Source organism: Drosophila busckii, chromosome 3R, assembly GCF_011750605.1.
Source record: "Drosophila busckii strain San Diego stock center, stock number 13000-0081.31 chromosome 3R, ASM1175060v1, whole genome shotgun sequence".
Lineage (NCBI taxonomy): Eukaryota > Metazoa > Arthropoda > Insecta > Diptera > Drosophilidae > Drosophila > Drosophila busckii.
This window is the reverse complement of record NC_046607.1, coordinates 93,328-114,507: the sequence shown is the minus strand read 5'-3', so window position 1 is coordinate 114,507 and position 21,180 is coordinate 93,328. Positions and strand designations below refer to the sequence as shown.

The 21,180-nt window shown below is 36.6% G+C and overlaps 4 protein-coding genes across 5 annotated transcripts; all 4 read right to left on the bottom strand.

The window, feature by feature from the left end:
• Positions 1-2,225: 2,225 nt before the first annotated feature.
• LOC108602533 (maker155) lies at positions 2,226-3,374 on the bottom strand. Its single transcript, XM_017990666.1, has 4 exons — positions 3,050-3,374; positions 2,698-2,966; positions 2,475-2,628; positions 2,226-2,401 (listed from the first exon to the last, which is right to left on the bottom strand). Exons 1-4 carry the CDS (start codon positions 3,318-3,320, stop codon positions 2,298-2,300), a joined length of 798 nt encoding a protein of 265 aa, XP_017846155.1. The 5' UTR covers positions 3,321-3,374; the 3' UTR covers positions 2,226-2,297.
• A 3,993-nt stretch (positions 3,375-7,367) lies between these two features.
• Positions 7,368-9,810, bottom strand: LOC108601690 (ATP-dependent DNA helicase 2 subunit 1). 2 transcript variants are annotated; one of them, XM_017989600.1, is made up of 3 exons: positions 9,448-9,810; positions 8,862-9,396; positions 7,368-8,644 (listed from the first exon to the last, which is right to left on the bottom strand). In XM_017989600.1, the coding sequence occupies exons 1-3, from the start codon at positions 9,565-9,567 to the stop codon at positions 7,431-7,433; spliced, it is 1,869 nt and encodes a 622-aa protein (XP_017845089.1). In that variant the 5' UTR covers positions 9,568-9,810; the 3' UTR covers positions 7,368-7,430. The 2 variants fall into 2 exon arrangements, with proteins under 2 accessions (XP_017845089.1, XP_017845090.1); XM_017989601.2 differs by having other exon boundaries at positions 8,862-9,392; positions 9,448-9,521.
• Positions 9,811-12,404: 2,594 nt separating this feature from the next.
• LOC108601242 (meckelin) lies at positions 12,405-19,001 on the bottom strand. The gene is made up of 7 exons (XM_017989141.2): positions 18,947-19,001; positions 14,474-15,426; positions 13,194-14,380; positions 12,961-13,126; positions 12,805-12,892; positions 12,582-12,745; positions 12,405-12,521 (listed from the first exon to the last, which is right to left on the bottom strand). The coding sequence occupies exons 1-7, from the start codon at positions 18,999-19,001 to the stop codon at positions 12,441-12,443; spliced, it is 2,694 nt and encodes an 897-aa protein (XP_017844630.2). The 3' UTR covers positions 12,405-12,440.
• Positions 19,002-19,905: 904 nt separating this feature from the next.
• On the bottom strand, positions 19,906-20,722 carry LOC108602558. Its single transcript, XM_017990693.1, has 2 exons — positions 20,600-20,722; positions 19,906-20,547 (listed from the first exon to the last, which is right to left on the bottom strand). The coding sequence occupies exons 1-2, from the start codon at positions 20,694-20,696 to the stop codon at positions 19,928-19,930; spliced, it is 717 nt and encodes a 238-aa protein (XP_017846182.1). The 5' UTR covers positions 20,697-20,722; the 3' UTR covers positions 19,906-19,927.
• Positions 20,723-21,180: the final 458 nt, after the last annotated feature.

The window sequence follows — 21,180 nt, the reverse complement described above, 5'->3', positions numbered from 1 at the left end:
TGAATGAAAATGATATTTAACGGTAATCCTACAATTGCTGATAAATTATCAGTGACAAGAACAGTAAAAAATGTGTGGTGCAAAACTGAGCACATACCGTTAGTATTCATTTCTAAATCATATTTATTTCATTGCTCACTTACCTTTTTTGCTATCTATTCACCCAACAAACCTACCTGACAGAAGAATAACATAAATACACTGCAATAATACCATTAATTAAAAATAGTCCATGCCCAAATGTGCAATACATACTTTCCCTCACACACGACCGGTCATATTCAAAGCATGAATGACTCCGGCCGCAATAAATAAATAATAAAAAAAAAGGCTATCTACGCCTAATTTTGATAAATAAACTAGGTATTCGAGAAAAGTGTTTGACATTCACTTCATTTATTTATTTTTTTTTTAGCACATGATAATGTTGATTGTAGAATCACTTTTGTTCCTCACTATTCATTGATGGTTTGCATGCCTGTCTATATTTTTATTGCCGGTCACATTATTTCGTTAAAAATCAAAGTTTTTCTAACAGCAAAACTTCAAATAGAATCAAATATAATGCATATGATTGCATAATATATTTGATAGAATGAAAAATTAAGGTCAGGCGACGGCAGTATTCAAACTCAGTCTTTTGCTACTAACTCGCTTCCTTTTTATACTTTGACATTTTTGTAAAAAATGGAAAAAGGGTATTATAAGTTGCTCAAAAATGTATGTAACAGGGAGAAGGCGGCGTGGCAGACCCCATAATAAGTATATATATTTTTGATCAGCTCGACGAGCTGAGTCCATATAGCCATGTCCGTCTGTCCGTCGGTCCGTCTGTATGAGTGCGTGTTTCACAGCAAATATAAGAGCTAGAGCAACCAAATTTGGTATGTAGGTGCTTCTATATACAGGACACTACGCTTTTATTTTATTTTATTTTATTCCCTCCCCTCTCCCCTGCAAATCGAAAAAAACTATATATAAGGCAGTACAAAAATATTTAAAAATCTGAATTAAAACTCAAAATTGCCTAGTCATGTTTTCGACCGATTGTGCAAGTTTTTAGAACGATCGGATAAATAACTTAGAAATTATTTACATTTCAATTTTTAAATAGACAGCGGTGTGCACGTGCTGACGTGCCAATACAAACGACGCTGCCGACGCAGCGGCGACGTCGCCTGCTGACGGCTACAGCGAAATATGAGCTTGAACGCGTTACTGTTTTTGTGTTAATGTGTTTGTGAGTGCATGCATGTTTTGCTGCGATGGCCCTAGTCAAAGTGTATTGAAAAGTTGGTGGCGCCCAACTTTGATTTGTCCACTTGTTTATTATAAGTGCACGCATTTAAGTTGGGCGCAACCAACTTTTATATACATACACTTTGTCTAGGGCATCACACCAGGGACTGCGTCGGCAGCGACGCTTATATTGGGCGCCCGATCGTTCTGATTAATGGTATCGGTCAAAAACATGACAAAGGTTGTGTGATTTATTTTTTTTATTTTTCCAGATATTTTTCTGGCAGTAAATCGTTTTGGATTTTCGGGGATGGGGAGGAAATAAAAAAAATAAATAGAAGCTATTTGTCCTGGGTTTAGGAGCACCTACATACAAAATTTGGATGGTGTAGCTCTTATAGTTGTTGAGAAACAGTGGCTCATACATACAGACGGACGGTCATAGCTATATCGACTCAGTTTGCCCTGCTGATCAAGAATATATATACTTTATACTTCATCTCCCTGTTACATATATTTGCACAACTTCATGAAACCCTTTTTCCATTATTACAAAGTGTATAAAAATTCAGCATTTTGCCACACACAAGCGAGATTGTGGCAGATGGAAACACGACAATTATTGCTCATGTGGCATCAGCTTCGCGATAAGTATATGTATGGGCAATGCACACAAAAAATATCATACAATTTTTTGTGTGCTTCTGTTTCACTACCTGCTGTCGCGTCGTCGCCAGTGCACACAGAGCGAGACAACAAGCGAGATTATTTTTCGCCAATGCATATGCCAGTTGATCGCATTTTGAGTATCTGTAGTATGGAAGTGGATTTCTGGTGAATTTTGTATGAAGATTGTAAGGTATTTAAACACTAGGATTTCCTAGGCCCGTCCTTCAGAATGGTTTCCACATAGATTTCACAACATTTCCCTATTATTTTCCTTGCGATTTCCAACCCTTTTTCATAGTTGAAACACAAAAAAAAAATAAGTATAAATTTTTATTTTAAATTAAACAATAAATGCTAAATTGCGCTAATTTGCAAACTAATAACCTCTATCACTTTCTTTTTTTGCGGTGACTTGCGTTATTTTTTACTGAGGCCATGGCGCTCCGTAGTGACTTCTCCGCTGGCTGGCTCGCGTCTACTAGGATTATGGCCTCTGTAAAACAAATATTAATGCAATTACAAGTACAAGTAAATTAGATAAGTAAAGAAACTATTTATCTGATTACCTAGTAAAGCCGAAAGAAACGACTTGTAGTCTCTTAAACTTTTCTTTCCGCTCACGCCGTCCACGTTGTAACCACAAATGAGGTCCTCGGTCATCACCTGCTTTATTGACCTGCTCATCGGTGCATGTCTCAGGAGCATTCTCATCTCTCCTATCTGCAAAAGAAACAAATTTTTTTTTATGGGTATTTCGGCTATCTAAAAAGGTTACGATCTCATTCTTACATATTTTTGCTTATTTTCGGAAACCTTTAGGTCAACCTCCATCAGTTCGATTTCCGAACTAATGGGGAAGGTTGACCCCTGCACCTCAAGGTGGTGGTGAGGTGAGATGGCGTTATCCCGCATCGTTAGTAATTTCAAGTACGCCGTTTGGGTTGATATTCCATCGGCCAAGTCAACCAAAAGACTTTTTATCTGGACCACATCCTTGGCTATGCTGTCTATACTCGCCTTCATTCCTTGAATTTCTTCCCGGAGCTGTTTGTTTTCATCTAGATAAATCAAAATTTAAAAAGTGTGAGAAATTTAGACAAATCATGCAAAAATGGTTTTAAGATTTACTTCTTCTACTTACCACAGAGCATGACTTCCAACGGCGTTTCATGTATAAGTTTATTTAAATCAAAACCAAAGTTTGATTCTGCTCCTATGATGCCTGCCTCTTCAAGTATACTACTTTCTTCCACTTCTTCTTTCAATTCTACTACTGACTCAGTAAAATTACTGTGCAAAGTTTCTCCTATACTATTTACCTCCACAGAATTTCCAATTGAAGTTTCTAGTCTTCTCCGTAAATCTTCCTTTTCTTTCTTAACTAACTTTCTTATTTGCCTAGAACCAACCATTTTTACCTTTATTGCTACCTTCAAGTATTTTTAATAAAAAGTATAGAAAATTTAAATTTAATTCATTTATATAATTTAGAGATGAATTTTAATTAGCTTTAATAATAAAATAGCTGTAACATTGCTTGAAACATTTAGTATTTTATTTAAAATTTTGAATTTGTATTTATTTAAAAAGGAAGAGAGAAAAATAAAAAATATAATAGATGAAAAATATTGTATTTAATAAAAAAACATAATATATCTAAGTATAAAAAAAAAGTATCTAAAAGCCCACAAATCAAAATAAGCAGAAGAACAATTTTACTAGCCAAGTGTAATACAATAATTTTTATGGTAATATTTCACAATACTTATGCATTCACTTATTTTTATAAACACAGCTGCAATTTTATTTGAGGGCAAAGATAGCACTATTAAGGCACCGGGGAATTTATTTGCACTGCGATTTCATTTCTGGAATATGTTACACACATCATTAATATGTTTACTTATTTATTTAAATATTGTTCACATTTTGCAAAAAGCAACACAGCAACTTGTGTAATTGCACTTTCCTATATACATTCATATATACATACATATTATTCTTTTTAAAAACCTGTATGTTACTTTAGGAGGAAATGTATGTGTATGTACATATGTATGTATGTATGTATATGCACGATAATCGCTTACTTGAAGTCACACATTTCTATAAAAGCAATTGTTAACTTATATGTACCTATGTATGTATGTTGTTCATAAAATAAGTAAACAATATGTGGAAATAGCAACACTCACAAAACACAAAACAAACTACTAACTTACTTTACTTTAGATTATTGTGAAAGTTAAAAGCTTGTAATTGCAAAATGTTACAACACGTGTCTGCTTACTATACAAACAAATATCAAATGCAAAAATTTCGCGGACAAAGTGACGCGCGTCGACAACGAAAAATAGCAATACGTATGTATGTACATACATAGATAATCCTTTTTCTGTTGCCTTTTGTGTTCGACAAATGCGCGCGCGTCAGTAGTGGTGTCATTTTCGCTTTTTTCCGGTCAGATTTCGATATATTTGAAGTGTGAATACGGAAAAAATTTGAAAAGCGGGAATTTTAGATTTTAGTAAATGTAAGCAGCTTGTTTTTAATTTATTATTTACTTAATTATGAGAGTTGTTTTACTTGAGTCAGAAATCAGAAATAATCAGAAGAAGAGTAGAGCGACAGAGGTCATGGAATTTGATAACGACAGGGAACGTATACGAAAAATATCTCGAAATATCTGATTCACCTTATGTGTCTCATTCCATATTATTATAAAAAATATTTCCACCTCGTCTTAAAACCAAAATACCCTCAACTACCAGTGTTGCCGTTTTGGGGTTTTATACCCCAGATTTGGGTTTGAAAATTTAGAATATAGGGGGAAGAATCTAATTTAGGTTTATTTGACATTTTTCAGGGTTTTCGAGTATTTCCATACACTTGAATTATTTTTAAAGCACTATGTATGGCGAAATGAATGTTTTTCGATTTTTGTATCAAAACTCATTTGATAAGCAACAAAAAAAAGGGCGCCGACCTGTGTAAGTTTAACTTACGACACATTTCATGAGTAAAAATAAGGCTACAAATTTGTAATTATTATTCTTTGGGGTTTTTTACTTTTTTCTTTTGAAAATCTGGGGTTTTTTGCGTAAAATATTTGGCAGCACTGTCAACTACAATGATGTAGGATATCACAATTGTGGACGATATCAGAGGTCAAAAACGGAAAAGTATTTTTTTGCTTCGCTTAACGAAAAATTATTTGATTTAGCTACCTCAGGCGTAAAAAGATGAGACGCGTCCTAGCCTTCAATCGGTCCTTTTTTTATTTTGACCTGGCATTTTTTATCCGCTTTTTATTTTTGTCGAAAGTGCTGAAAAATAATACAAATTTACATTACTTTTATATCAAAAATAACACTTTTAAATGAATGAATGTTGTAATTTTAAATAGTGGCTTATAATTTATGTACATATACATAGTTCTATCACTTGTTACTCTTATTGTAGGGATGTCAAAAACTTTTAACATATCGAATCGAGGATATACTCTGTTCAAAAAAAAAAATATCAAATTGATATACAATATATCGTTTTAAAATGTTTTAGATTTTTTAGTTTTCCCCCTATTTCCAAAATAAAGTGGCTCAGAATAAAAAGTAATATAACATAAACACATCAATTATAAATGATTAGATTAATCATATTAAAGAAACAAAAATTATATGAAATGAGATTCATTTATACAATAAAGTATTACCCTTAGAAAAATGAAGACTAATTAAAACTAATTGTAAGTGATAAAAGTAGGTGATGAAAGTTATCACTGATAACATAAACATATGATTCAAATTCAATAAAAGTTTCGTGGAAGCTTCTAGTAATAACAAAAATTAAAATGAAAGCGTTTGAATTTGATTATATGTAGGTGCACCTATGTATGTACATACAAAATTTTGTTGCTCATACATACAGACGGATGGACATGGGTAAGTCGACTTAGTTTGTCTGATCAAGAATATATATACTATATAGGGTCTGCAACGCCTCGCTCTGCCTCTTACATAAATTTGAACAACTTTTCCAAATTAAGAAAAAGTAGTTTGTCTTGTTCTTGTTCCTTTTTTCACATTTTTTACACAAAAAAAAAAACAACAAAAACGTCGACTACACAATTAAGCTCTATTTCTGCTTAACCACACCCACCACAAAAAAGAAAGCTTCTAAAAGTTATGCTTGCATATTCCTTTCAAAATACTGAATTTATGCATATATAAATGTACATGTATGTAGTACAAACATATGTATGTAATAAAATTTTAGAAACTAGACTCTTATTTATTTTTTTTAACTTGATATCATTTCCTGTGATACCTCGTAGTCGTAGCAACTCGTATTTCAAAAACAACCTATTTTTTTCAAAATACAAAATACAAAAATTTGTATGTGAGAATGGAGAATACACGCAAACGCGAATTAAAGAACTTGATTAACACATTGAAATTTCTACTGAGTAAGCAAAAGTTTCAACAGCTACAGATTCAAAACGAAGAAAAAAGTCTTATGAGGTCCGTTGAGCAAGACGCTTCGACTCACAAGAAGCTGGAACAAGTGGGTAACATAAGAGATTTTCAGTTGCTACTGGCGGAGACTCAGCGACACGTCGAAATGCAGCACGAGAGGACACGAACATTTTTAGAATTAAACAAAGATCTCAAAGATACACCGACCGCTGAGCTCGCCTTTGAAATCATTGAGCAAGCCCAACAATCAAGACAAAAATGAAAATGGTATTCCATAATAAATAGTTGCCATAGAAACACATGCTTTCAACTTAAAAACACAATTCAGGTATACTGTCCTTCAAAGTTAGTTCTATCAAGAGTACACGCCGTTCTCTGCACAACATGGTTGAACTGGTTAACTGACCTGGAAAAAAGTATGCATACTAACCGCATACCAAAGTAATTTCTACTTAGCCACAAGTAACTGTTTCCAGAGTAGAAAAGTGGTTAGTAAAAAATGTGAAAGGAAAAACTTTAGAACGGACAGAGGAGCCGCAAAAATTAAAATAAAGTACCAAGAAAGTAAAGGCCGAGGGCTATGTGCTCCACACCGAAAGAGAGAGGGAGAAATAACCAAAAGCGTCTTAAGTCCGAAAGCAACGCCAACTTCCGGACTTTTTGTAGTCCTTTACACACACTATTTGTGTGCTTTTAATAATTTTTTAACTCATTTTACACTTAAGGAAAACAACTGCCTTTTCAACTTTTACGCTAGTCTTAAAGAAATCTACGCAGCTGAGTGCAAGGTTTTAGCCCTTTTTAGAGCTACTAGTGTAAAAGCAGAAGGCTTAGAGAATAGCCATTTTGCGTTAAGAATCAAATTATGCAGCGCTAGCTGGAGACCTATTCTATCGCATGGAGATAGAACGAAATTTGTAAATACACATTTAACATATTAATATCAAAGACATTAATTTAACATCTGTGTTTAAATGACTCATATTTATATTTTTTGTTTTTTAAACTTAGCTTAACTATTAATAATAATAACAATAATACATCTTATTAGACACTGAGTTTTTCAATTCGCTCTATTAGACCCGCTTTGGCAACAGACTTGGTTTGCGTAACGCCAAAGTGTTCACTTAGAATGAAACGTAGTTGTGCTACAGAGCAACTAGTCAGATGCTTATCATTGATTAGTTGTTCTACAAAGTTGTAACTTTTTAGTTGTTCCCCGTCGATTTTGGCCATCTTTGAAACGCTGGCATCTTCATTCGATGATTTTGCTGCACGTTTCTTAGCCGGCTCGGTTTCAGGCCCAAAGATTGTTTCATAGCCGGGCAACAGCTTTTCAATGCGTTTATCCTGCAGAGCTGGATCAGGCAGACGACTGAGATTTTCAGTTTTAATGTTCAGCGACAACGCTAGTAAATTTGACTGCAAGACGTCCAGGTTGGGATCGCTGATAAGATTCGGCTGATAGTTGACCCTCAACTGTTTAATGACTTTCTGAATCAACTCGATGCCTTCATCTGTAGCGCTGTTGGCAATGTTGTTCCAGTCGCAAAAATCAATGTGACGTATGTGCTTGGCTTCTGGCAAGTAGAAGATCGTAAAGCCATCGCCTGATAATAGCGACCGGTAGTCCTTTTTGTCAAATTGAGCGCCTTCTACAGGCATCAGTGCAACAAAACGCGGCAATGATTTACGCTTGCTCAAAAACAGACAAATGGCGATCTTCTTGCGTTCTAGGCAGCGCTGCCACAGTGCACGAAATAGCCGCTTGGAGCCTATAATGCTCTGATCGTCGGGATACATAAAGTTAGAGGACTTGCTGTATATGAAGTCTGGCAGCGCAGAGCGATGCTTGAAGCCCAATAGCATCATACCTGGCGGATGCAGGTTACGTACGCGATTTAGCTGCTCTGTGGTAACTCGCAACACTTGCTCACCAAGCTTGCATTCATACCAGCCGCCTGTCATCTTGATCTGGTACTCATGTGTTATTTCTTGTGACTCCTCGTCCTGCCGTCGAACCATAATCTGACGTTGCTTACGTACTACGCTATTGTCACGACGCATGATGTGCACTTTCTTTGGATATGGGTGGCGCATAAAGTAGTTATAATACGTCACAGACATGTTTAAATCGGGACCTAGTGAAAGATTGAAATGGCCCAGGCAGCGACGCAGAAAATCCTGCCGCAGCTTGCGATCCTCCAGTATTTCGCGCTGCAGCTGCGCATCTGGTACTCGAAATGCGTCCAGTTCAATGGCTGTTGACATAATTAAAAAATATTAATCATATCATGCAAATAAATAAATGTTTGCTCTGTAAGCAAACGCAAAAATGCCGTCCAACATGACTTTTTTTGGAGGCAAGTGAATCATTTGCTCAGATTTATCTGCGAATTCTTTAAACCTTATTGGCTACTACTGCACGCCACCAAGGGGAACATATTTCGCATTGTACTACTAATTTAATATGATTACCTCGAGAAAGCGTTATAAACTCCTTGTAGAAGGGCTCGTAGTCGAATTCATTGACCATTGGTATGACCTGAAATTCGAACTCCTTTCCTTCCAGATCGCTTCCCTTTTGCAGCGCCGCTTGAAACTCGCTACTGGACGGTGGATGCGGATCCTCCACATCAGTCATGTAAACAATTTTTGCGTTGTTTAGCTTCTTGCCGCACTTTTCCAGAAGCTCAATGCACAGGCGTATCATTGAGGCAAAACTGCCCCGTCCATCGGGCTCAGCTAAGCCGTAGTTACGGGCAAACAGTTCGTCCGCAGTGGCCATAAACTCCAAAAAATGCTCTACAATTGGTTTAGTGAGCTGTCGAAGCGGCAGAAATACAGCACAATTGGCCGGCACCACAATATTTTCTAGGCAATCGGCCTCATGAGGCAATGGACTGTTTTTAGTATTAGCAAATACCAAGCCCATTAGATCCTTCCCGTTGACCAGCATGCCCGATATAAAAGATCCACGTATAATTTGCAGGGCCTCTAGTAAACGTTCTGTCTACCAAGATACATAAGTAATTTTTTGTTTTTCATAATTTTGGTAACAAACCTCTAAGTTAGCGTCAACAACAAAGAGAATTGCTTCGCGGCCGTGAAAGTCCTGTTTCATTAAGATCTCATCCTCTGAATCAGTGAGATCCACATCATTCTCAGGATCCCAAGTGCTCATAATGATTTTTTTTAATTCACGCTCCTCCTCATAAATTACAAATTTTACCAGGAATTTCACAATGCCGCCATTGCAGCTGTTGCGTGACTCTGCTTCGAAGGGAGTGCTACCAGATGCTTAAAAATAAATACACAGTTTACGGTTACCACGATAACAATAACGATTGTTATCATTGTTTTTATTTGTGACTGGGTGATCTAAGGTTACACTGAAACTGAATAAAGAAAAGGTACGACACAAAACCGAAAAATTAAATTAAAAATTTTAACTTAAAGCACACATATATTCACATAAGCACACATAACTAAATAATGTAAAAAAAATTCATGGGGAAATACTACCGATAGAACTATCGCTAATATCTATTGTTTTCTACTATCGAATAAGTGATGACACGATTTTTAAATCTCTAATACATGGGCTAGAGATTTGTAAATTTTCAGCAGTAATAATAATAAATAAAAACCACGACGAATTGTAATACCCAATTTAATTTAAAAAATGCATGTCACGGAATACGCATATAGAATATTATAAATAATTAAATTTAATATACTATGCCATTCAATATCACCTCGATTCATAGAGATGCCCCTTAGTTCATTTTTATATATTTTTTTTATTGATTTGAAGTCTTTACTTTCTAATTAAATTAGTAAGAAAAAATAGTACATTCGACTGGCCCAATTACTTATTTACTTACCAATTAATTATTATGGCGACTTCAATATGTATTAATTTAAACATTATTTAGCGCACCTTTTTAGAACTTGGTGGCAGCTTCTAAATTCGTCAATATATACTTAATTTAGACTTTTTTTTTTTTCAAATATTCGTTTAAATTACAGAAATCAATATTCTTCAAATCCATACAACATTCCCTAGCTATACTTATCTAAACTAAGAGATATTTTTTCCGCCGTAGAATCAATTTTACTTTACTTGTGCTGCCTTCCGCGGAGGCCTTCCAGCAAAACACTTCTCATTGTCAGTGCAATTAGTTGAGCTTGAGCAGTCGTTGCAAGCCAAGTATCTGGGCATCACGCTGGACAAGCGCTTTACTTTTGGATCGCACTTAAAAGCCTCAGCGATGAAATGCAAGCATAGAATGATCCAGCTACGTTGGCTTATTAATAGAAAGAGCAACATGACACTGTGGTGTAAGAAAGCCATATATGTGCACCAGAGAACGGCAAGAGTGCACGCACCACGAAAATTCAATGTGTACTACCATTGTGGCACTGCCACACACAAGCGAAATTTTGGCTGATACCACATAAGAATTGCTTGGGTGGCTGAGGCACCCGAGCAATATGTGTGGCCAATGACCACATGGCAATTTATGCTCGTGTCATCAGCTTCCCGAAAAGTATGCGAGCAATACACAAAAAGCTCATACAATGTGTGCTGCTGTTTCGCTACCTGATGTCGCGTCGGCACCGCTGGCAATGCAGACAGATCGAGACAGCAAGCGGGATTATATATGGCTGAAGCACACTAGTCCTTTTCTTGTGTGGTAAAAACACAACGGACCTTTTCTCGGATCTTCTGGGTGTTTGTGCGCTGCTTGTGCGCCGCACAAACAATTTTTTGTGTGTCCGTGTGCGTATTTTTTCCTATTGTCATTGTGCGCGTATGGCTCGCACTTGTTTTTTGTGTGTGCCACCATTGTGCTTAAAAAGTGCCACAATTGCCGTTCTCTGTTTCGGAGCTGAATTAAGTTTTCGCAATATTGGCTATGTATGGACTCATCGGCAATCAGAATTTAAATTTTCAGCAAGTTGGTTCAGTTGAAATATACATATTATTGAATAGCAAATAGCCAATATTCAATATTCAAATTGACACGAAATTGTTAAAGAGACAGCATTATATATAATCAAAAATTCCATATTGCAAAAATGACTATTTACGTTGAAAAAATTAAAATTGTTGTCAAAATACTTGTGCCGCCGTACTAATCTACATTATGAATTTTCTTTGGATTAGTATTATTCATTAGTATGAAAGCTTACAGATAGAGCTAACTACCATAAACAGTTTGGAAATTTTACTTGAAGAAATTAAATAGAAAGGAGAACGCTGAAAAAATATTCTTCAAAATAATTGTGACAAACAGTGTACACACAAGACAGTTAACGCATCATAGCTCGTTTTTGCGTCAGCAGCGATGCCGTGTCAGCAAGCGCACCCGGCTGACTATATTGAAAATGTGAATATGTACATCTATTATGTAAGTAATTTACAGAATTTTTCGGCATCGGTCGAGAATATGACAAAGCGTTGTGATTTATTTTAGATATTTCCATGAAATATTCTTGGCGATAATAGTTTTTTTTTTTCAATTTGCGCGGAAAGGAAAAAAATTAAATAAATAAATAAAAAAATATAAGGGCACCTACATACCAGTTTTAATTGCTCAGATTTTGTTGCTCATATATCCAGACAGACGGACGAACATGGCTTTCTTAGCCTTCTTCTTCCTGTTGCATACATTTGCACAACTTCATGATACTCATTTTCATTTTGTATAAGAAATGTTAGTGTCGAAAAAACCGATTGAATTAAAAAAATTTTCAAATAAATCACTCAATTAGACATCTATCATCTTCTCGACCGATGCCCAATATTTTATAATGATCGGATAAATTACTTCGGAGGATTCACATTTTAACATTAATGCATGTATACTTGCTGATGTTGTGCTTGCTAACGCGATATACAAATATAGCTGGCGGGTGCCGTGCACAATGCAACTAGAAGCTACTACTAAGTATACTCCATCAAAAATTAACTATAAAACTATAAAATGACATCTAAATATCATATATCCCATCATCTCGCATATATTGCTCATTACTTTGACTGCGAGGCTATAGCAAAAATCGCTCGTCAATCAATGTCTTGCGTGAGACATTACAGCGTACCCATTTTATGAACACGTAGCGTAGGAGCTACAAAGTATATAAATTAGTGTGTATCTATGTATTAAAATATATAAAAGAGCTGCGTACCTTGTTCATCACGCAGATTAAGGCGGTAGCAATTAGCAAACTTGAAGTTAACATAAATATAGAGAGTAAGATAAGTAGCTCCAGCACAAAAATGTTAAAATGATTTCCAAGCAGCAGGGCGTGACTAAAAGTATAATAGTCGTCTATATAAAATGTGCCTTTATCTGAAAGCAGGGAAGGAAATTAGCATATATATATTTTGTCTTTATTGAGCCAAACACACTTTCCGTTAAATAGTTATCGATTTCGCAATTGCAAAGCTTCTCCACTAATGATTTTTCTTTGATAATATAATCCATATCCTTGATAGCCTGTAAGAGCAGGAAACAAATATGTAAATGGAAAGAATTTAAATTATTTTAGTAGACAAATTTCTCACATGATCAATAAAAGCGCAGAAGAAACGATTGACGCTAGCATAGGCAATTGAGGTGCGCTCCACTTGTCCATCAATGCTGGGTATATCCTTTTGATAGAGCAGCGTTTGCGACAAGCTGCCATGACGACTGCGCTGCAAGGGCAACAGTAGACGTTCCAAGTAGATACTAAAATAAGAATAGCTACATACATGTACATATATGAATTAATTGCAAAATTCATTTGGAGACTCACTGCAGATTTCGGGGCGGCAAAATTATATATGCCTGCTTGTCAGAATCCATGAGTAGACCACGCCGTCCGCACATGTTTTGTCCCTCACGTTGCAGCTGCAAGATCATGGAGGACATATCCGTATCCGCAAATCCATGAGGCGAACGTCCATGTATATAGTAACCATAGCTCGGATCAAGCAGCGAGAAAAGCGACACATTTGCCTGACTACAAAGATCAACAAACTTTTGCAGCGGATTAGGTAAAAGTAAGCGATGTACAAGTATTTGTATAGCATAAATCACCAAATAGCTGCCAGAGATAAGAGCGGTTTGCAAAGTCAAGTCAAGGGCGACTGGACTAAGATGTGTACACAGCTGTTGTAATGCAATGATAGCAAAAGCCTGCAACAAAGTGGAATAACTCTGAGAGGCGCTTAGTCGAATCCAGGCATTTGCGGTAAAGAGTATGCGCCAGGCGGAGACACTGCTCTCAGCCACATAGGTGCGCACGCTGGAGCAGAGCGAGGAACTGTCCAGATTCATGCGTTGTCCCTGGCCCTCGTAACTACTGCTGCTGCGCGGACGCTCCCAGTCAATGAGAAACACATCCAATTGACTGATGCGACGCAGATGCACGCCTAAAAACATGAGTTGGAGTAGGAAGGCGCTATAGCTTAGCCAAGCCAGTTGATTATAATTATAAGCCTGTACAGTCAGCAGCATTAATGCTGTCATTAGCAATGCCTTTGCTACATTGCCAGACAATTGCAGTAGCAATTCCACTAAGTTATTGCAAAGCTCCGCAGCACGACGTCGACGTAGATTCTGCAAACGAAACAATGCTGCCGCAAAGGCCCATAGCAGTAGCAGCGGTAACGCCAACTTCAGCAGCAGCTGCGTCTTGTGACGCTGCCGCGAGTCCACAAAACTTATGCTCAATTGAAATGGATGCAATTGTTTTAAGCTTGCATTATCCGCTATCTCTATGTTGCGATAGTTTAGACGTAGCAGTGGCAAACCAATACGCTGACCAGGGTGTACGGTATACTGTAGCTCCACTTGTGATAGATAACGCAGCGACCGATAGAGTTGGAGCTTGTGCGCGTCCTCATAGCGTGGTAGCATTCCATGCTGACGATTAAATTTGGGCTGAGCGGATATCAGTTGAAAACGCTTCACCAACTGCCACTCTTCCTGCTGCAAACGCTACAAAAAGGCAAGTCAATTTATTTAAACTATTGTACAAATGTTCCCTAATAATAGCATTTACATATAAATACTGTGTATACAATATATTACCTGATTTTCAGGTGACAATGTCTCTATAAGCACGGGAAGCTGATGTAGGAGAAACTGGTTATTGCTGCTAAAGTTGAGATAAAGACTAAGATAGTTATCATTAGCCTGTTGGCTGGCTAAATCGATAAGCTGCTCCAGGCTCAGCTGACACTCCAGTGGCACCTGATGCTGGGCAAGCCTTAAAGTGGGCGCTTTTTGTCCGTGGCACAGATTTAATTGATCCAGCTTGAATGCACCCCAGCGTTGGAGACGCCCACTTAGATCATAGTTGGTGCTAAAAAGTTCCACCTCAGCGGGATTGGACAATTGTAGCGTCTTTGTAAGTAATTCCCGTGTGCTTTTGCCCTTGCGATAAAACAAAAAAGGTTGCAATATGCGTAGTGGTTCGCTTGCATGCGCATATTTGATCACCATATCGGACATTTGGGTTAACAGAAAAGCACTGCATGGTGAATGCTTCTCCATGGAATAGTGCGAAAGCACGCAAAGATTTGCTAGCTGCTGGCAGGCGGTATCATTGTTCAAAGCCATACAAAAGAAGGCCACGAATTTGAGCTGACCAAAGTGTAATCTGCTGCTGCTTTTGCTGGTGGACTGCCAATAGGCATTATAGTGTAAATACTGACGCATTAAAGAGTTGGCCAAACAGTAATTTTGATATTGAAAATTATATATCGCGTTACAGCTTTGGCAATCGCTACCATTGATTGATGTATCCGGATTAATCTGAGCTAATATAATACCAGCATTTTGCTGATAAGCTTGAGAACTTAAATTGTCCATGATGCTGGTGCTATTGAGATATTGAAAACTGCACAGTGAGAGTGGCAATTGGTGCGGAGGCATTGCAGTACAGTTAGCTGAAGTGTTGGCGCATATCTTATAACACATAGGCCAACGTTTGTTCTTCTCATATATTGATATGTGGTCTATGGGACATAGACAAGAGAATCCTGGTGATGAATTAAATATAATTTTATTTTTTGTATTTTTATTAGTTAAAAAATTTAAGAAAACTTGATTGGTTACAAAAAACTATAAATAATTTTTACCATATAAACCAAATAACATTTAATTGTATCAACAGCTGCAGTGCCCCACATAAAGTAGAGACTTGTTTAATCAATAGTATACTTACTATCTGCAGAGGTCTGCAGTTTGGAGACGGCGCTTTCTCCAGTCTCATTGCATGCAAAACACTCGAAATAGTTTACGTTATAAAATTCATTTTGCTGGCAATGCTCTGGTGAACGAATACTAAAAGTTAGAGGTGTTGGCATCTGTTTTGCGTCTACAAGGGCAGCACAGTTTTCAATTTGAACCAAAGCTGCTGCCCATAGCAATTGGAAGCACCAATTAGTTAGCCACAGGAAGCACATAATTATGGAATTATAAAAAACTATGCTAAATTTAAAAACGCCTTAAAATGTTCACACAACAGCATTCAAATACCAACTGATCCTTGCGTTAGAATTGCGGCAAATGCAAGGATAGGCAAGTAAATAAAGTTCCTTTCATGCTGCTATATATTTAAATACATACATATGTATGTATTTGCTAAAGGTTGCTATAGCTACCCAACCCCTATAATCCTAATAACCAAAGGCGGCGACCGTATGCAAAATGTTTACTATACTTGGTGGGTGGTGGGACAATGGTCAACTTGGCTCGAAGGTTTCACTTGAAACGCGTTTGGAGTATCGCGTGTATGCGATTAGGCACTGCGTGTGGAAAATTATTATTATCTAACTAACTAAGCGGTCTTATTTAATATTAGTAAAAAAGAAGTTTTTACAGTCTTGATTATGCCAGTTATTAATTTCTAAGCGTAACGCATTTTCAACGGGAAGTTCAAGAGTTGCGCATAAATATAATTGTGCTCAATGCTGTCAACTTGTTGAGGTGGAAGACTATGATACCACAATCGATTGTTTTAAATTAAGAAGAAAGACAAAAATATTACGCACTATCAATGGTATCACCTCTAATCAACGGTGCCAACTATCAATATTTTCAACTATCGACTGCTCTCGACAGACAGACTTTCACTATCGATGGTATTGTTTTTATATAACATCATACATACCTTTTGTTTTATGTTCAATCAACGTACTATCGAAATCTAGCAATAGTTATCAATGCCGTATCACCTCTACCTCTAGAAATCCACAAGGAAAAACTATGCTCGTCCATCCCACAATGGTCGGACTTGTGTGGAAGTAAGCGACAAAAACGGTTGTAAATATCGCTCAGGTCTATTGTTGAAGTATAAGCTCATAAAATATTTATATGTCGGGTGCACACTATTATTGTTGTCGTCAGACATAATTGTGTACTTTAATCACGATTAATTATTAAAGATTGCGCTTGGCGAATAAACTAGAGTGCACTGCTGCTAACTTAAGAGTCAGTGTTCCTGCCGCAAACACCTCACATGCTACCTTGCAGTTTCTGTCAAAGACCTCTCACCGTCTCTGTCTCTCGCAGTGACTCAATCATACACGCACGACAATCGTATTGTGCGTAACTCTACGAACGTACTTCGACATGTTTTCGAACCAGGAAAAGCCAAAGACTGTATCCAACGTTTTCTCCCAACCTAGATGCATAATAGATTCGTGGACGTGATTAATCACTGCCCATCTAACATTTGGTATTTTTCTATATAAAACTCCTTTTCGCAGTTCATAAGTTTTATCTAAGTTTTCCGGCAATTCGTTATTTTTAAGCTTAGCTAATATCTCTGCCACCTCAGGATCACGTATCTGTTCAGAAACTAGTCAATTATCAGTTATCTCAGTCAATTGAACCCGTTTTTCTTTAAATTTATCTGCAACACTTTCCTTAACTAATGAGCTCTCGGCTCCGGAGTCAAAGCAAAATGGAATGAGCTCACCGGCATTCGGCGATTTTATGGCCAATCTTTCCACAATGATGACATTTCACTGGGAGCTTCATCTTCTTTCGCTCTTGTGTCCTCTACTGCATAACGCTTCTTAAAAGCATGAGCCTGTAGTTGTTGTTGTAGCTCATTGCGGCTTGTAACGTTAGTTGTATATACCCAGCGCAACAAGCTGTTGTCGATTTGCGCCATATGTGCCAACGCTACCGACACTGCGATCTCTTCCACGTCTTTGGATTTCCACTTAGTCATGAGTGACGTAAAAATCCGGCTGCCATACTCTGCTCGCAGTGACTCAATCATACACGCACAACAATCGTATTGTGCGTAACTCTCTCAAACTTCTAACCTGACGCATCTACTCTTCCAAAACGCCAAATTGATAGAATTGTTTGTTCATCAAATCAAATAGACCTCGCACTTTTGTGAATTTATCATTATTATTTAGATCATCATTTTTTTGTGAAGATATTGTTTGATTTTTTCGAAACAAAGCTCGTGGACATAGTTTGCTGCACGATTGGAGATTCCAGTGTTAAATTTATTGGCTGCTAGTTGTTTATTTGTGGCGACTTATTGTATCCTGACATTATTAATATGCCAATGAATCTTTTCAATAAAGTTGTTTTAAACGATTGAGCAAAATGTGCATTATTGTGTTGCATCGCGTATCGATTTGTTTCAGTAACAATCAGTTCTAACAGCTCATTATCAAAGAAACAGAAAAATATGTCGGATGCTCATTTGTTTTGAATCAAAAGTTATGGAAAGTTGCAGTTGCGCCAGTGACTCTGCGTTGTTTGAAATTCCAAAGCTTAGTGGGCTTGACACATTCACTTTTCTCCATTGTGGAACTGGAAAGGCTGTTGGTAATTTATACATAGATGATACCAGTTATGGCATGAGAGTCATCAATAAGGTTAGACAAACCTGTACGATCTTTCCGATTTTCAATTTCATCATCGCTGTCTAATATTTCATTTAATATGTCACCAATACAAAAAGCTTTGCGTCTTTAAAACTCAGTGCTACCACTCGGCTTGGATTTATCCAAAGAAATATCAATTTTCGACTAACTAATTAAAGCACAGTTGCACAAAAGAAAGACAGAATCAATTTTTTATGTGTCGCTTGCTATAATAATTGCGCTATTCGTACGCATTATAACGTGGGACTTGCTCCGTTTATTTTACTTCACATTTTTGTAAAAATGGAGGTTTTTGTATTGTTGCATGTATTTTCAGAGCAGTTCTATGTTTCTGATCAGCAAGCAACAGAGTGTATATGCCATGTCCGTCTGTTGTACGACGGTCTCGCACTCTAGAGGCTTCAAGCAACTAATTTTGTAGTTGACGTCTATAGCCAAGCAAAACTTTATTGTATTTTTTTATTTCTTCCGCCACCCGCAATTCGAAAAAACGATGATTTGTATTACTGGTTGCAATTAATATTTAAAATAACATTTAAAATGTGAATTAGAATCGCTATTTTGACGAATTAAAAACGATCGATAACTTAGGAATTATTTACATTTCAATTTTCAATATAGATAGCGGGGTGCGTTTGCTGACGCGCCATAGAGTCTTCGCTGCCGACGCAGTCGTCATAGGTATTGATGTTAGACATAGTGGTGATTTGGTACATTGGTAATATGCCTAATAGTATTTAATTTTTTTTTTTATAATTTTATCAGGGACCACAAATAATAAGTTTAAAAAAATTGAAGCCCGAGAATGTCTTAGAGGCGGGTGGGAAAAATACACATAATTTTTTACGGCATATTCGAAAACAAGATAGCCTTTTTTTTTTTTTTTTTTTCAAATTTTGTGTTAAAATTATTTTTAATTATTAAAATTGATTTAATTAATAAAAATTAAAAATAATTGTTATTATATGTATATGTTACTATATAGATAATTTACACATTAATACCTTTCATTTGATATATATGTATGTACATAAATGTTATCTATATATAAATACATACATATATGTATATACATGAATCATAAAAACTGAATTTTCTTAAGGTAAAACGACAATGAGCAATCAAAAATGTTCAGATGTATATACAAACATGTATAGATGCATACATGCATACATAGATAATTTATATCAAATGAAAGGTATTAATGTGTTGATTATATATATAGTCCGATATTTGATCTGGGTCTTTTGGTTGAAATATTGAAAGTTGAATATTTCAATTCAATTTTTATTTTCAATTTTCATGATAAAAATTAGCACGTAATTGTTATTTTAAATTTTTATTATAATTATTATTATTTTGTTGAAATTGGTACATTTTTCAGAATGTTGGAACAACAAATTTTTTGTGAAGTGGCAACCGTGTATGACAACATGCCGAAAAATCGTGTTTTTGCACCATAGTGCAGTGTTAGGGCTGCGATATGGTTGATATCATTGCTAAGTAGATCTTAGAACCATTTGGTTTGTGTACTAGTGTAGCTTACTAACATAAGTATTTTCAATAAAATGTGTTTGGCTTTAGTTAGGCACAAGTTACATATTTATTAAATGATACTGAAATTCTACGCAACTTTATTATATGTTCTGCTTGCGAGGCAATAGAAGATTACCATTATTAAAAGCCAATGGGAAATGTTGAGAGTTGGCGCTGCCGATTTCTGCTTCTTCACAGTTTGAGAAATTAGAATTATACGAGGTTCAGTGCCTGCAAGGGCAGGCTGATGAACTGGTGCTACGGGAGCTGCTGCATAAACAAGTGTCGGAGGTGGGTTTGTTGCAGCTACTTGGATCAGAGTATGATCTGGTATATGGATAGCATTAGTTGGAATATTTGATGAATTGGCAAACGTATCTGCCTGTGTGTAATTTGACACCACCACCGGTACTACTTTAACAGGCACAGCTAAAGATGGCTGGTGTACAACCTGTACGGGTGCTGCTGGCGGTGCTTGGGGATTGGGACAAATAAGATGCTCCGTTTCGATATACATTCCGATGTTGCCTTGAACGGGTTCCTTGATTGTCTGCTTATAGCAACCACGTGCATCTAAAGATCCAGTCTCCACTACGCGGGTTGGTGCAACAGCAGCTGGAGCGGGAGAATTAGTACGTCCTTGGCTTGACTTTACTACCGCATGACCAACAGCAGCGCCTGCCAATGCACCTCCTAGCAGGCCCAAACCTTAAACAAATTCATGAGACTAATTGTGAAGACTGAACGTGTATTCAATTACCAAATGCAGACTTGCGTCCTTTGGCTGGCTTGGATTCAGTCCTTGCCACCAGCAGCACTACGAGCAGAAAAACTTTTACCAACTGAAGTCTTAACATTCTGAATGTTGTGTGATTCGACTTTACTGATGACTTGGCTATGACTTGAGAACAGCATTTAGCTGCTTAAAAGTAATGTAAATATTTATTCAGCTGCCAGGTACGAGAATTTTGACGGTTTAATATGTAATTACACGCACGTTTAACCGCTCAGCAATGCTTGCAGGGGAATTGAGAGCAAGAGCACATTTCTAATAAATCTCTTTTAAATGATTCAGAAACTTTTCATAAGTAAATATAGCGTAGAAATTTGATAAACAAAGTTTGTCATATATATTACAAAATATAATATTTTATTCAAAAATTATTTATTTCATCTCATTTTTTTACATTTCAAATAAAATCTTGTATATATTCAAAGACTATTTCTGTTTTCATTGCATGTCAGCTACATTTACAGAGATAAAAAATGTATTTTGGTTTAACTTTGGGTTATTGCTAGGCTGTCATAAGACTTGTAGAGTTAATAACCAGTTAGCCAGTT

Bases quoted from the DNA above. Each gene is read 5' to 3' on its own strand.
- LOC108602533 (XM_017990666.1), bottom strand. From the start codon at position 3,320: ATGGTTGGTTCTAGGCAAATAAGAAAGTTAGTTAAGAAAGAAAAGGAA. The intron at 2,967-3,049 runs GTAAGTAGAAGA...TGATTTATCTAG, and splicing joins GTTGGAAGTCATGCTCTGTG to ATGAAAACAAACAGCTCCGG. The intron at 2,629-2,697 runs GTAAGAATGAGA...TTTCTTTTGCAG, and splicing joins CCGAAAATAAGCAAAAATAT to ATAGGAGAGATGAGAATGCT.
- LOC108601690 (XM_017989600.1), bottom strand. From the start codon at position 9,567: ATGAGCACTTGGGATCCTGAGAATGATGTGGATCTCACTGATTCAGAG. The intron at 9,397-9,447 runs GTTTGTTACCAA...GTATCTTGGTAG, and splicing joins TTGTTGACGCTAACTTAGAG to ACAGAACGTTTACTAGAGGC. The intron at 8,645-8,861 runs GTAATCATATTA...TTATGTCAACAG, and splicing joins GTTTATAACGCTTTCTCGAG to CCATTGAACTGGACGCATTT.
- LOC108601242 (XM_017989141.2), bottom strand. From the start codon at position 19,001: ATGTCTAACATCAATACCTATGACGACTGCGTCGGCAGCGAAGACTCT. The intron at 15,427-18,946 runs GTCAGCAAACGC...ATTCATCACCAG, and splicing joins CAGCGAAGACTCTATGGCGC to GATTCTCTTGTCTATGTCCC. The intron at 13,127-13,193 runs GTGAGTCTCCAA...TTCTTATTTTAG, and splicing joins TTGCCGCCCCGAAATCTGCA to TATCTACTTGGAACGTCTAC.
- LOC108602558 (XM_017990693.1), bottom strand. From the start codon at position 20,696: ATGTTAAGACTTCAGTTGGTAAAAGTTTTTCTGCTCGTAGTGCTGCTG. The intron at 20,548-20,599 runs GTAATTGAATAC...AATTTGTTTAAG, and splicing joins AGGACGCAAGTCTGCATTTG to GTTTGGGCCTGCTAGGAGGT.